The sequence below is a fragment of the Tachyglossus aculeatus genome, chromosome 6 (assembly GCF_015852505.1).
Source record: "Tachyglossus aculeatus isolate mTacAcu1 chromosome 6, mTacAcu1.pri, whole genome shotgun sequence".
Taxonomy (NCBI): domain Eukaryota; kingdom Metazoa; phylum Chordata; class Mammalia; order Monotremata; family Tachyglossidae; genus Tachyglossus; species Tachyglossus aculeatus.
Window position 1 is genome coordinate 47,090,041 of NC_052071.1, and position 16,566 is coordinate 47,106,606.

Consider the following 16,566-nt stretch of genomic DNA (forward strand, 5'->3'; position numbering starts at 1 on the left):
CAAAATGAGGGACAAATTCATTTTGTCCCGATTTTGGATGACAGCCAAAGTCAGGTTGCTCTTCTTCTCAGAGAAACAGGTTTGCCCAGTGGAAAGAGCAAGGGACTGGAAGCCCGAAGACATGGGTAATATTCCTGGCTCCAGCACTTGCCTGCAGTGTGACCTTGGGTAAGTTACTTAAGTTCTCTGTGCCTCAGTTCCCTCATCTGCAAAAGGGAGACACTACCTGTTTTCCCTCCCTCTTAAACCGAGAGCCCCTTGTGGGGCAGGGACTGTATCTGACCTGCTTATATTGCATCTACCTGAACACACGGCACATCAATCAATCAACAGTATTTATTGAATAATTACTGTGTGCAGAGCAATGTACTAAGCGCTCGGGAGAGTACAATACAACAGAGTTGATAGGCACAGTTCCTACCCACAAGGAGCTTACAGTCTAGACAGACATTAATATGAACAAATAAATTATAGCTAGGTTCATAAGTGCTGTGGGGCTGAGGGTGGAGTAAATAAAGCATGCAAATCCAAGTTGCAAGGGCACATTCATTCATTCAATCGTATTTATTGAGCACTTACTGTGTGCAGAGCACTGTACTAAGCACTTGGGAAGTACAAGTTGGCAACATATAGAGACGGTCCCTACCCAACAGCGGGCTCACAGTCTAGAAGGGGGAGACAGACAACAAAACAAAATGTATTAACAAAATAAAACAAAACATATTAACAAAATAAAATAAATAGAATAGTAAATATGTACAAACATCTACTGCTGCAGTAGCTATGCCCTTAAAATTGCTCCTTTCCTGGGTCAAGCTTAGGGTTTCTGGATTCTGGAGCTGCCACCCCTTGGGAAGGGGTGACCTTTTCATTCATTCATTCATTCAATTGTATTGATTGAGCCCTTACTGTGTGCAGATTACTGTACTAAGCACTTGGGAAGTACAAGTTGGCAACATATAGAGATAGTCCCTACCCAACAGTGGGCTCACAGTCTAGAAGGGGGAGACAGAAAACAAAACAAAACATATTAGCAAAATAAAATAAAATAAATAGAACACATAACAAACACTAATGAATACCATGATTATTATAATTATTTTCTTCTTTATCATCATCATCATCATCATCAGAGTGAGGCCTTAGGAGATGAGGGATCTCAGCTACACACCATAGCAGCTGTCTTGAGCAACCCGTTTTTGAATTCCCTCTAATATTTCCCTTGCAATGTACCGAAAGCGGACGCCCCTCCTCCTCCCTCAGCCGGGCTTCGCCTCCTGCCAGCCCCTGCAGTGAAGCCATAATCCTGTGTTTGTGACATTGCCATGGAAATGATTGAGATGTCAGCAAGTCAGCAGTCAGACTGAATGGCCACGCGGCAGGATAAAATGCAAGGAGAGAGGATGAGCTCCAGCCAAGGCGATGTTTACATCAACACCAGATCTTCGGTTGCTTGCAAAAATGGCTTGGGAATCAATAGGAAACAGGAGATAGAACAGGATTCTTTTTTCTTTTAAAGCACAAATTCCAGTTTTCAGGGGCAGCATTCAGATCTCCCTCCAAGCTGCCCAAAAACCATGACCAGAAAATCCTACAAAACCTAGCTGGGCTGAGCAGGAAAGAGTGAGCTGAAGTGAATGCCGAAACTCTCTGTTTGAGGCAGAGATATGAGAAAATCTTGCTCTAACTTCCCCACCAGGAGCTCTACTTCTCTAAAAAGCCCGTTCCAACACCATATTCAGAAATCAATGCACCAGTTCTCTCAACACCTTGGGGAGGGATAGAGCTTAGCTTACCCTGAAGCCATTACAGGTATTGAATGGAGAAGAGAGGACTCCACTGAAGGAGAAGATAGTAACTTCCAAATAGAATACAATCCCATAAGATAACCAGTTGATCAGGAAAATAGTAACAGGATCAGGCATGACAGACAGCAGGAAAATTTTAAGTTTTACACTCCATTTTCCCTCCAAGATCTCCAGACACCCAAAATCTCAGGAAATTCACTATATTCCAAATCATGACATGGAGGGAGCTTCAGAATCAAAAGCGCAGTGGCCATTCGAATAGTCCCCAAATGAATCAGTCAGTTTTAGAACTGAAAATAGAGTGATGATATCCAATGTTTGAGTCCAACCCACTGTCTATGAATAGGAGAGGAGTCTATCTTGCTAATCAATCCAGTTTGACTTTCAATAAATCTTTCAATAAATAAATCTTTCAATAAATCTATTCTCCAGTGAAAAGTGTTTCCAGGCTGGTATGGCAATAGCCCAAAGTCTGTTTCTCAGGAAATGGCTGGTTAGAAGTTGGGGAGGTTATGGACTTTCTTATGTCCCATTCCCCTATTGTTCGCTGCCTCTCCCTCCCTCTCAGATTTTCACTCTCTCTGCCTCTTCCTCTCTTTCTCTCTGTGCCTCTGTTTCTGTCTCTGTCTGTCTCTGTATGTCTGTCTCCCCCAGACCCTCAAGCCCACTCCTTTCTATCCCTTAGATTGAAAACCTCATGTGGGATGGGGATTGTGTTTGATCTGATTGTACTGAGTAATAATAATAATAATAATAATAATAATAATAATAGTAATAATAATAACATTTTTAAGTGCTTCCTATGAGTCAAGCACTGCACTAAACAATCAGGGGGAACCTACTGCAATCAGATCTGATCTGATCCTTGTCCCACATAGAGCTCACAGTATAAATTTGGGGAAGGGACAGGTATTTAATCCCCATTTTACACATTAGGAAACTGAGGTCCAGAGATGTTAAGTGACTTAAGGTTACACAGCAGGCAAGGGATGGAGCTGGGTTTAAAACTCAGGTCTCCTGACTCACAGTCCTGCTTTCTTTCTTCTAGGCCATGCCGCCTCTCTATCTACCCCAGCTCTTAGCACGGTGCTTGGCATGTGACATTATTATCATCAGAATTCTTCAGAAATGAATCATGTGAACACCCTAAGCTTCCATACTGTCCCGGCTGTCCTTAGCTAGCTAGGCATGGGGCTAGGAGGTTACCAGCCTGGTAGCAAAGGGGACTCACCTGAGGCCATATAGCACGGTTCCATCCGGATGGAGTCGGATCATACGGTTCTTCACTGTCACTCCATGCAAGAAGGACTTCTTGTCATTGAGGAAGTAAGTGTCAGGGAGCCACAGCTGGTCAGCCACACGGTTGTCCAGGGTCAAGTTCAACGCGATGTCATTATAGGCCAGGCGTTTGTCTCGCCAGCTCTGCTGGAAATACATGGTGATGGTGTAGTCCTGAAACAGGAAAAGCAAGGCTAATCACCATCCAGAAAACTCAAAACAAGGGTCTCCGATTTCCAATTTGTCCAGAGATGCCCTAGGGTACACAAGATTTTAACCTGGTTGTAGTAGATCTGGGGCTGCCTGTTCTTACAATAGATCACCTGGCAGGAGAAAATTGTTGGCCTATCCCTGGGAACGTACTTTGGGTACTTGGAGTGTGGCTCAGTGGCAAGAGCCCGGGCTTGGGAGTCAGAGGTCATGGGTTCAAATCTCGGCTCCACCAATTGTTCACTGTGTGATTTTGGGCAAGTCACTTAACTTCTCTGTGCCTCAGTTACCTCATCTGTAAAATGGGGATGTGAGCCCCACATCTGATCACCTTGTATCCTCCCCAGAGCTTAGAACAGTGCTTTGCACATAGTAAGTGCTTAACAAATGCCATCATTATTATTCAGCACTTAGAACAGTGCTTTGCACATAGTAAGCGCCTAATAAATGCCATTTTTATTAATTCTACCCACTACAGAACCTGATTGTCACCTAAAGCACTTCAACATGACTTCTTTTGAAACTCCGGTCCCAAAGGTTGAACTGGGGGCTGTGACTTCAAAATGCAACCTTTGGAAATGTGATTCTCTCCCCACCACCAACCCCCAGCACTTAAGAATGTTATCTTTAAATTATATACTATAAATTACCTATTTATTCATATTAATGTCTGTATCCCCCTCTAGACCATAAGCTCGTTATGGGAAGGGAATGTGACTACTAGTTCTATTGCACTGACTCACCCAAGCACTTAGTACAGTGCTCTGCACATAGTAAGCACTCAATAAATATAATTGATTGATCAATTGATTGACTGGGTCCACACAGGGCAAGCATTCTTTCAATAGGAATTCTTCTTTAGAGTTTCCTTTACTTTGCCCTAATCTGAAGAGGGTCCTTATAATATTAAGCTATAAATTGACATCAGGGATTCCTCCAGACAGGTGGTATTCACACTTTTAGATTATGTGCCACTAATTTGGCCTCTCATGCCACTGCAATCCTTCATCTGTGTCATCTAAATGAAACTGTGTTTTGGACATTGCTAGTTCTCAACTCTCACATCTTCCTTGCCACTCCCTTCACCCCTTCCCTCCCACCATGGCTGTATCCAAATACCAAGCAGGCTAGTGGAGGGAGAGGGACAGATCTGGTATTCGCAGGCAGCAGATGTAATCAAGTGGGCTTCAAAAACAATCTTCTGGAGAAAAATACCCTCACTGCTTTACCTAGTGCTTTCTGCTGAACTGTACCCCAACTTGGTAGAATCCAATCTCGCTACCGTTAGCTAGCTAATGTGAGGGACATCAGGAAGCATAAAAAGTTTTCAACCTTCCATTAGTTTCTCTGGGTAGACAGGACCATTTCTTGCCCAAACTTTGATGGATGGGAAAGGGAAGAGTGACAGGGGGCAGTAGAAAGGCAGCTTAGTTCTCCTGGCTTCTCACCAGACCTGGAATCCTTTAACTCCTCCCTCTCCAGCCTGCCAGAGTTCATGGGAACACTGCCTTTAAAACACATCTCTGTTAGCACAGACTAGCCCCCTCCTTTCGAACAAAGATATATAAGCCCCCTGAATGATCTCGATTGGGATATACCACCAGGGACCGCTGAACCACAAAAGTCACTTCATTTGTGATTTGATCAGGACATAAATATGACCCCCTTAGGGGTTAAAAGTCAATGTTTCTGGCTGCAGCAAGACTTGGTACTCTCCACTGTAACTCAGTAAATGATCAGTCTCCTTGAGCCTGAGGCAGTGGCTACTTTTGTGAGGATATTAACACTTGTTCATTTGTCTCCATGTTCATCTTCTAGCCAGTCCTTTCAGAGCTGTATAGTCCTCGGCTCCTTTTTCTTCTATCTTTAGGTGGTAAGAGATTCTGCCTCACCAGATAATCACCATTGTCATTTACAAAAGGAGATGGTCTGTCTGGTGTTCAGTGCTTGGGGTTCGTAAAAACTGTCTCTGCAGCATTCTGTCTCTGTCTCTCCTGTACTTTTTCTGTCTGCCCTCTTTGTTCCCTCTCTCCATTTCCCTTCCTCTCCCTCTCCAATGCCTCTCCCCCCACCGCCGTCCCTCAGACTCAACCCAGTCTGCCCCCATCTCTGTCGGTGTTGTGTGCGCTTGTACACCAAGTTCAGAGGCACCAGGCGCACTTCCAGTGCTGTGGAGTCACTGCTCTCTTCAGGAGACGCAGTGAGACTGAGGGAGTGAAGGGCTGCTCGTCCAGAGAACAGAGGATGGGGCTGTCAGGAAGAGTGGAAGAAAAATAATCAAACGGAGCACATGCATCCCTCCCTCTTGCAGAGTTCAGCCACTACACAGATACAGCTCCTGCCAAAGGTAGCCTGTCTACCAAAGCTACAGCCATCAAGGAAGTCTGAATTCTAGGAAGGGGTGGGAAGTTTTCCACACTGCACTGAGGATGAATATTCCAAGCTTTAAAATCTCAAATCCTACTCTTGAGGCCATCTTCTCCACATTCTCTCCACCCAACCAGTTACTCAATTCCAAGTGGCCGAGCTCTCTGGGAGAATGATGATGATGATGATGATGGCATTTGTTAAGCGCTTACTATGTACAAAGCACTGTTCTAAGTGCTGGGGAGGATACAAGGTGATCAGATTATTCCACGTGGGGCTCACAGTCTTCATCCCCATTTTACAGGTGAGGGAACTGAGGCACAGAGTAGTTAAGTGACTTGCTTAAAGTCATCCAGCTGAGAATTGGCAGAGCCAGGATTTGAACCCATGACCTCTGACTCCCAAGCCCGTGCTCTTTCCACTGAGCCACGCTGCTTCTCAACACTTAGGAGAACACTCCTACTTAGACTGTGAGCTCCTTATGGGACAGTGACTGTGTCCAACCTAATTTACTTGTATGGACCCCAGAGCATAAAACAGTGTTTGACACATAATACGACTTGAGATACCATTAAAAAAATACGCCCATCAATTCAGAAAGTACTACCTCTGTTGCAGCTCCATAAAAGTGGTGCAATGAGCAAGGTGAAGCTAAAACAACAACAGGCGCCGAAAGTGACAAACATGTCGACTTGGATCCCACCATTGGAACCGCCATCGCCAAACATAAAGGACAATCAGTAGATCAATCAATCAATCAGTGGTATTTAAAATATATATAAAGGCATGTATTTAAATGTTTATGAAGGCACATATAAATGTGTATTTACATATAAATGTATGTGTATGTTTTAAATGTAGATAAAGGACAACTTCATAGACACGGTCTCTTGTGTCCTGAAAGATTTAATGCTGCCCCAAAAGTGCCTAACTGAACAGTAGCTAAGGGTCAGGGAGAACCAGCCTAGTCATTAGTTGATATTCTTGATTTCTTCTCCTTCTTCCCCAAATTATTCTGCTGTCATTCAATCAACAGAAAAATTGGCCACCTTGTGACTTCTGGACTCATTCTATATCACCTTGTATCCCCCCAGTGCTTAGGACAGTGCTTTGCACATAGTAAGTGCTTAATAAATGCCATTATTATTATTATTATTATTATTATTATTATTATTATTATTCTTTTGCCTAAATGGACACTGAATGCCCCAAAACATTAGTCTTCAGTGTGCCACCTGGCAATAAATGTCAGCCATCATTTGGACTATCAGAAAGATCATTATGTGCAAGTGTGTGTGTGTGTGAGTGTGTATGTATGTGTGAGCATGTGAACACTCCTGTGTGCTTCTACGTGTGCAGAGTGAGGACAAATTTGTGTCGGTATGTAACAAGTTGTCCGAAGGACCTCTGAGCAGAGTCAGCCATGGGAGAAATCCTCACTCCCAAAAGATGCAGGTGGTGAGAGACTGGGGAATGGGCGGGATAGGGGGAAACCATTGTTCGGTGTCAATTCCCATTAGAGAAGAAGCCAGCTGGCTAGGATGCCAACATCACTGGTTCTGGGAAAGACAATAATGGAAATTCCCTGACCTGATTAAGCTGATTGGAGGAAATCCCTCTAATAAATGTTAGGAGAGTGTGTGTATGTGTGTGTGTGTGTGTGTGTATGTGTGTGTGAGAGAGAGAGTGTGTGTGAGTGAACACCCTTGCATAGGAGAACACATGAATATGGGCACATATATATCTATATACTCATTTATTCATTCATTCAATCATGTTTATTGGGTGCTTACTGTAGGCAGAGCATGGTACTATGTGCTTGGAAAGTACAATACAGTAGTAAAGAGAGACAATCCCTGCCTACATATGTGATGGTGTGTTTACATGTGTAAGCCTCTGTATTTGTGTGTGGGGGGGTTAATCTCCCCTGGACTTTATTATTATTATCATCTTCATTATTATTTATCATAATCATCATCATCATCATTATAGTTCTAAAACTATGCGTCAAGCACTGTACTAAGAACTGGGGTAGATACACATTAGTCAAGTAGAGCACAGTCCCTTTCCCTACATGGGGTTGACTGTCTAAGTAGGAGGGAGAACAGGCATGGAATCCCCATTTTACTGATGAGAAAACTGAGGTGCAGAGGAGCAAAGTAACTTGTCCAAGGTCACAAAACAGGTAACTGGAAAAACCGGGATTAGAACCCAGGTCCTCTGATTCCCAGGCTCATTCTCTTTCCACTAGGCCACGTTGCTCCTCAATATGATGATCCCCCTCCCCATCCTCCCTGCTTTCCTCCACTAAGACCCCCTTCAGTGCTTGTTTCCACATCCTCCACCTGCTCCTCTTCTAGAATCAAGCTAAGCCCTGAGCCTTCTGGATAGATTTCCCGCCTGCCTATTTCCTTCAGAAATCCCCCTATGTCCCTGCCCTTTCTGTGTACCTTGCAGACTGACAGGTTCCTCCTGTACTGGCAGCTCCCCTCTCCTGCCTGCCTGGTTCCCTGCCTTTCCTTCCAGAGCGACTTCCCCCATCTTCCCTCCCCTTCTCCTCCTCACTCTCCCTGGCTCACGAAGAGGAGATGGAAGGCTGCCATACGGGTTGCATGCCTAAGCAGCCCCTCTCAGTCGAGCAGCCCCGGGGACACCTGGGGAGCCCCCAGCTCAGTCCTATTGCTCATTCTTCACACAAGCTACAAGCTTGATCCCAGCCCGGGGACGGAGTAGAGCAGAGAATAGCTCCAACTTGCATCCCCCATTACCAGCCCGGAGCATAATTCCAGAAAGCATCAGTCCCTGGTCCCCAGGACATGGGGAAAGATCTGCAGTTAGGGGAGGTGGGGGGGGGGGGGGGGCGGTCTATGAGTAGGATCTTCCCTGAGGTGTGTGATCCTGGCATGGGAAACAAGCCCAAGGTTTGAAGTTTACCAGAACAAAGGAGCAAAAGGGATGTGGGCATTCTCCCGGCCAGAGGGAAATCTAGGTAAAGAAGGGAAGCAATGCCAGGGTAATAGACTACTTCTACCCTGGAGAATGCCCCATCTTACCCAGAGATTTGAGTCTTCTGAAAGCCCCAGAGGGGAAATATACTTCTTGGAGGTTTAAACCTGGAGTCTGGCCAGTAAGAAGAGCCAGAATAGGAAACCGGGAGTGATTCAGAGACCTGGCTTGAATCCTGGCTGTTCCACTTGCCTGCTGTGTGACATTGGGCAAGTTCCTTAACTTCTCTATGACTCAGTTTCTTCATCTGTAAAATGGGAATAAAATATCTGTTCTCCCTCCTATTTAGACTGTGAGCCCATGTGGGCCAGGAACTATGTCCGACCTGATTCTCTTGAATATATTCCAGCACTCAGTGCAGTGCTTGGCTAAACAAATATCATAATTTTTATGATAAATACCATTGAGTGGTTTAGTGGAAGCAACTTGGGACAGGAAGCCAGGAGACCCAAAGTCTATTCCTAGCTCTGCTCCTGGCCTGATATGTGATAGCAGGCAATCAATCAATCAATCAATCAATGGTTTTCATTGAGCACTGTGTGCAGAGAGTTGTACTAAGGGCTTGGAAAAGTACAATACAACAGAGTTGGTAGATGTGACCCCTGTCCTCAAGGAGCTTACAATCCACGGCGGGACACAGACGTTAAAATGAACTACAGATGGAGGAAATAGTAGAATAGTGATTGAACATGTTTCGGCTATGATTTCCTCATCTGTAAAATGGGAGTAGGATGCCAGTGTCTAGACTGTAAACTCATCGTGGGGAAGGAACTTGTCTACCAACTCTGTTGTATTGCACTCTCCCAAGCGCTTAGTACAATGCTCGGCACACAATAGGCATTCAGTAAATACCACTGATGATGATGATGATGATTGATGATGATGATTCCCCCTCTTGGAGTGTGAGCTCCCAAGTGTGACAAGGAATTACATCTGATAATCTGGTATCTACCAGGGAACCTGGCATACAGCCCTTAATTCATTTATTCAATCATATTTATTGAGCGCTTACTGTGTGCAGAGCACTGTCCTAGCACTTAATATATCATATTAAATTAATGAAGCAGAGAGATTGCCTGGGCCCTCTCTGAGATGCAGGTATCTCACACCCTGTTAAACAGTGACCAGGGAGGGTTCCCCAGGGAACAAAGTCTGCAGAACTGCCAGATTGCTGGTTCAGAGAAATCCTTTGGACAGTAAAAGACAAGGGGGCAGAAAGGGAGACTGTTCGCTTAGCCGGCCCCCTCCTCTTACAGGGACCACAGGGGGTTCCTTGTCTATCCCCTTCCAGGCACATTTTAACAATTCCAAATGACAAGATAAAACTCAGCGGAAGAGTTTTCCCCAAGGCAGGTGGCTTTACCATCACTCGAGGATGGACTGGTCAGTGTCAGTCCTTTGGGCCACCCACAGACCACACCCTGCTATCCCCCTGGTTTTTTTAGAGCCTGCTGCCTCTCTGTTTCATCTGTCTGGTGGTCTAGTTTCAGACTTGGAAAAGCCACCAGGGAAGGACCCTATCAATCTCCACCCCACCCCTGGAAATCACTAAATGTAAAATTATCAATCAATCAATCATATTTATTGAGCGCTTACTGTGTGCAGAGCGCTGTACTAAGTGCTTGGGAAGTACAAGTTGGCAACATATAGAGAAAATCCCTACCCAACAGTGGGCTCACAGTCTAAAAGGGGGAGACAGAGAACAAAACCAAACATGCTAACAAAATAAAAGAAATAGAATAGATATGTACAAGTAAAATAAATAAATAAGTAAATAGAGTAATAAATATGTACAAACATATATACATATATACAGGTGCTGTGGGGAAGGGAAGGAGGTAAGATGGGGGGGATGGAGAGGGGGATGAGGGGGAGAGGAAGGAAGGGGCTCAGTCTGGGAAGGCCTCCTGGAGGAGGTGAGCTCTCAGTAGGGCCTTGAAGGGAGGAAGAGAGCTAGCTTGGCGGATGGGCAGAGGGAGGGCATTCCAGGCCAGAGGGATGACGTGGGCCGGGGGTCGACGGTGGGACAGGTGAGAACGAGGCACAGTGAGGAGATTAGCGGCAGAGGAGCAGAGGGTGTGGGGTGGGCTGTGGAAGGAGAGAAGGGAGGTGAAGTAGGAGGGGGCGAGGTGATGGAGAGCCTTGAAGCCCAGGGTGCGGAGTTTCTGCCTGATGCGCAGATTGATTGGTAGCCACTGGAGATTTTTGAGGAGGGGAGTAGCATGCCCAGAGCGTTTCTGGACAAAGACAATCCACGCAGCAGCATGAAATATGGATTGAAGTGGGGAGAGACACGAGGATGGGAGATTAGAGAGAAGGCTGATGCAGTAGTCCAGACAGGATAGGATGAGAGCTTGAACAAGCAGGGTAGCAGTTTGGATGGAGAGGAAAGGGCGGATCTTGGCAATGTTGTGGAGCTGAGACCGGCAGGTTTTGGTGACGGCTTGGATGTGAGGGGTGAATGAGAGAGCGGAGTTGAGGATAACACCAAGGTTGCGGGCTTGTGAGATGGGAAGGATGGTAGTGCCGTCAACAGAGATGGGAAAGTCAGGGAGAGGGCAGGGTTTGGGAGGGAAGACAAGGAGTTCAGTCTTGGACATGTAGTTCAGTCTTGGACATTATCATTATTAGCATTAGCATTATAGCAGTAGCAATCACCATAGTAATAACCAGCAGGACAGGCTGCTCGGGCCAAGACAGAGAGGCGGGACTGGAGCTGGAGTCAGGGTTGTGTCAGATCACACTCTGAGGGACTGCAGATTCCATGTTGGGATGGGTGGGCTTCCGGGAATAAGGGCAAGGCCAGCCTGGGAGATGCTTCTGGTTCTGTGGCATGAGGAGAAAGCCTTTCTCTCCATCTCACATTTCCAGGACCAATCCCTAGCCCTACTGATTCAGGAAATACCCACTGTGTGTGAGTGAAGGGGAGGTGGAAATGGGAGCCTCAGTGGCTCTCAGAAGGAGGTAACATCTGGTCTGGATGTCTAGTTAAGGCAGACCCCTGGGCTTCTGTGGCTCACTCTTGTCAGTATAGTAGAGAGGCCAGGAGACTTCTGAATCTCTGGGGAAGACTAGTGTAGCCCTCCCAGAGAAGCTCGGATTGCACCTTTCCAGTCACAGCTTTTTGAGGGAAGGGATTGTGACTTACTGCCACTTGTCTGTTGTGTGATCTAGGCAAGTCAGTTAACTTCTCTGTGCCTTGGTTGTCTCATCTGTTAACTAAGGATTAATACTGTGAGCCCCAGATAGGACCTGGACTGTGGCCAACCTGATTAGCTCATATCTACCCCAGCACTTAATACAGTGCCTGGTGCATAGTAAGTGCTTAACAAATTACAAAAAGGAAAAAGTGCAGTGTGGTGAAGCCTACTAATTTAACTCTCCTGGTTGAGGGGCTGGGACTGGGGAAGAGGAAGGGGGGAAAGCAAGGGTAACTTCACTGGCCTCACTGTGGGTTCACCAGTGTCTGATGGATCCAGTTACACTGTCAGTGCCTGCAGTGCACATAAGCAATAACTGCCTGAATGATGGCCTGATTCCCCTCTAATAATAACAATAATAATAATGGTATTTGTTAAGCACTTGCTATGTGCCAGACACTGTTCTAAGTGCTGGGGTAGATGCAAAATAATCAAGGTGGATGCGGTCCCTGTCCCACATGGAGCTCACAGTCTTAATCCCCATTTTACAGATGAGGTAACTGAGGCCCAAAGAAATGAAGTGACTTGCCCAAGGTCACACAGCAAAGTGGCTGAGCGAGGGTTAGAACTCATGGTCTTCTAACTCCCAGGCCTGTGCTCTATCCACTATGCAATTACTGCTACTCAAGACTGTAAACTTGTTGTTGGCAGGGAATGTGTCGGCTTATTGTTGTACTGCATTTTCTCAAGCACTTACTACAGTGCTCTGCACACAGTAAGCACTCAATAAATATGAATGAATGAATGAAAAGCCAGTGCCACTTCCAGAAGTGCCTAATGAACCACCAAGAAGTGGCCGAGGGACTGCAGCTTTTCCAGTGTCCATTTTTGTGTAGTAGTGCTCCAGATACTACGGGACCTAAATTTTGGCAGACAACACCCAGTGCCCTCCAAGAGATTATAATCTAAAGATGGCACAACCATGGCCAATCCCAGGATCCCCGGTTGGGAGGTGTCTGAGAGAAAGGAGTGATTGATTGCAAACAGCTGAAGACTAAAGGGCGGAAGGTGAATCACTGACACATCAATCACCGAATGTTCTGTCTGTCATCGCCTAATTAACCCAACTGCAACACTACAGCCGGCCAAATCCTGGTTCAGGAGACACAACCACTGAGGCTGACCCAGACATCACCCTAACAGTCACCCAGGGCTACTGAGTCTAAAATAATCATCATCAACATGCAGTCCCATCCCTGACCCTCAGACAAAAATTCCAGCACTCACCCTACCCTCACTTCAAACCCTGACCCTAGTCCTTGTCCCGTCCCCAAATCCTAATCATAATGAGGTTTGCCAATGAATCAGGTTGATCGATGATGGAATTTATTAAGCGCGTACTGTTCTAAGCACTGGGAAAGGTACAAGTTAATCGGGTCAGATACAGTCCCTGTCCCGCATGGGGCTCACAGTCTAAATAGGAGGGAGAACAGGTATCCCCGTTTCACAGTTGAGGAAACTGAAGCATAAAGAAGTTAAGTGACTTGCCCAAGGTCACACAGCAAGCAATTGACAGAGCTGGGATTAGAACCCAGATCCTTCTGACTCCCAGGTTTATGCTGTCTCCACTCGGCCAAACTTTTTCAGGTTGCTGACTAGTTGGTTTCTGGAACAATTAGCATGTGCCCTGACACAGTGGGTAGAATCCAAGTCTCGGGGTCAGAGGACTGCAGGTCTAATTCTGGCCCTGCATATGTGCTGCTGTGTGAGTCACTTGCCTTCTCTGGTTTACATATATATTTTTACAATGGGTAGGAAACACAGGAGTTTATCCAATACACCTCATGGTCCTCCCCACCTGCCCCTAGACTTCTATAGTGGCTTCTCTCGGTTTCTGTTTTCTCATCTATAAAACGGGGAATAAGATACCTGGCTTCCCTACCCCTTAGCATGTGAGCCCCATATGGGACAGGGTCTGACCTGATTATCTTGTAACTTCCCCAGGGCTTAGTACAGCACACTTGGCTCTGACTTTGAAGCACTTGATATTCACCCCTCCCTCAGCCCCACAGCACTTATGTATATATCCATAATTTATTTGTTTATATTAGTGTCTGTCTTCCCCTCTAGACTGTAAGTTGCTTTTGGGCAAGAAACCTATCTACCAACTCTGTTGTACTCTCCAAAGCACTTAGTATGGTGCTCTGCACACAGTAAGTTTTTAGACTGTGAGCCCACTGTTGGGTAGGGACTGTCTCTATATGTTGCCAACTTGTACTTCCCAAGCACTTAGTACAGTGCTCTGCACACAGTAAGCTCTCAATAGATACGATTGATGATGATGATGATGATGAATAGATGCCCTTGATGCTGAGCAATTACAATGCTTGACACATAGTAAGTGATCGACAAATATCACAATTATTGACAACTGTCTTTATAGGCCCTTGGCTGCAGGCATTTTATGTCTTGCCCATCACAGGTCCCTGGTATGCTCTTCGTTTTGGGGGTTTTTTTTTAATGGTATTTGTTGAGCTCTTACTATGTGCCAGGCACTGTACTAAGTGATGGGGTAGATATAAACTAATCTAGTTGTCCAGAAGTTTCATCTCTCCTCGGTCCCAGGGCTTTGTTTCTCCCTTTGTTTCTGAGTCTCATGCCCCCTCCTGCTTCCATGCCTTGTGTTAGTTAGCCACACTGTCTGTGTGGCAGCTGGCATAAGAACACCCACATATTTACGCTACACTATTTAGGACTGAGATGTCAGATTCTGAGAGGGGAAAAATACAAGAAAAGTCATTATTTGGGCATTTCTGCTCACTCTAAACTACCTGGAAAAGCAGTAGACATGTCTTATTCCTCCCCCAACACCCCATGCACATTTTCTAATGAGTCAAGCACTGCTCTAAGTGCTGGGGTAGACACACATTTATCAGGTTGGACACAGACCCTGTCTCACATGGGACTCACAGCTTATGTTGGGAAGGGGTAACTGAGGCACATAGAAATTAAGTCACTTGCTCAATGTTACAAAGCAAGCATCTGACAGAGCCAGAATTAGAACCCAGGTCCTCTAACTCCCAGGCCCAGGTTATTTCCACTAGGTCATGCTGCATCTCAACTGCTTCACTTAACTTCTCTGTGCCTCAGTTTCCACATCTGCAAAATGGGGATTCAGTACCTGTTCTTCCTCCTACTTAGATAGAACATGAGCCCCATGTGGGTCAGGGACTGTGTCCAGCCTCGTTAATTTGCATCTACCCCAGTGCTTAGAACAGTGCCTGACACATAGCAAGCATTTAATAAATATAATGATAATAATAATAATAATAATAATAATAATAATGATGATGCTGATGGCATTTGTTAAGCGCTTACTATGTGCAAAGCACTGTTCTAAGCGGTGGGGGGATACAAGGTGATCAGGTTGTCCCACGTGGGGCTCACAGTCTTAGTCCCCATTTTACAGATGAGGGAACTGAGGCACAGAGAAGTTAAGTGTCTTGCCCAAAGTCACACAGCTGACAAGTGGCGGAGCAGGGATTAGAACCCATGACCTCTGACTCCCAAGCCCATGCTCTTTCCACTAAGCCACGCTGCTTCTCTAATAATGACAATAGTAATCATTATCAATCAATCGTATTTATTGAGCGCTTACTATGTGCAGAGCACTGTGTGCAGAGCATTATGCCAGCCCTGACTCGCTGTGTGACCTAGGGCAAGTCTCTTAACTTCTCTGGGCCTGCGGTTGATCCCTTAGCGGATAGGGAGCCAGGATGTTAAGATGCCTGGTCTCCCTCCCCCTTAGACTGTACCCCACTTGGTCAGGGATTGAGTCTGATCTGATTGTACTGATCGACCCAAGTCTTTAGTACAGTGCTTGGCACATAATAGAAGCTTAACAAATAGCACAGTTATTATTATTAATCATTAGGTGAGGAGTCCAACCACACTGAAAAGATGCAAGTATACCTAACCCCTCCTTTTCCCTCTCCTTCCTTCCCTCCCTCATTCCCTCCATCCTTTTCTCCCTCATGCCTTCCCTCTCTCTCTCCTTCCCCCCCTCCCTCTCTTATCTGAGGATTAAGGACAAGGGAAGAAGGGGGAAGAGGGAAGGAAAAAGAGTGGGTGGAACAGGAGTTGAAGGGATGTGATTAGCAGCACTTAGAACAGTGCTCAGCACTTAGAACAGTGCTTTGAACATAGTAAGCACTTAATAAATGCAATAATAATAATAATAATAGTAATGAAAATAATAATAATGAAAATAATAAAATGAATACCATTTGTTAACTTAGTATGTGTTAAACACTGTACTAAGTGCTTAATACAGTGCTCTGCACACAGTAAGGGCTCAATAAATACAATTGAATGAACTAAGTGCTGGGGTAGATACAAGATAATCAGGTCCCGCATGGGGCTCACACTCTGTGTAGGCGGGAGAACAGGTACTGAATCTGCATTTTGCAGATTGAGACAAAGAGAACTTCAGTGGCTTGCCCAAGGTCATACAACAGACGAGTAGTGAAGCCATGGCAGAGTGGATAAAGCACGAACTTGGGAGTCAGAAGGTCATGGGTTTGAATTCTAGCTCTGCCACTTGTCTGCTGTGTGACCATGGGCAAATCATTTCTCTTCTCTGTGCTTCAGTTACCTTATCTGTAAAATGGGAGTCAAGACTGTGAGCCCCATGTGGGACAGGGATATGTCCAATCCAATTTGCTTGTACCCCCCCACTGCTTAGTACAGTGCCTGGC

The 16,566-nt window shown here is 45.6% G+C and overlaps 1 protein-coding gene across 3 annotated transcripts in view; it reads right to left on the bottom strand.

Moving 5' to 3' along the window:
• The window catches only part of GABRQ (gamma-aminobutyric acid type A receptor subunit theta), a 143,170-nt gene that overhangs the window by 26,986 nt on the left and 99,618 nt on the right, over window positions 1–16,566 (bottom strand). For all 3 annotated transcript variants that reach the window (XM_038748147.1, XM_038748149.1, XM_038748148.1), the window contains one exon: window positions 3,040–3,260. In XM_038748147.1, coding sequence (XP_038604075.1) covers window positions 3,040–3,260 — 221 coding nt within the window. The remainder of the gene's footprint in view (window positions 1–3,039; window positions 3,261–16,566) is intronic.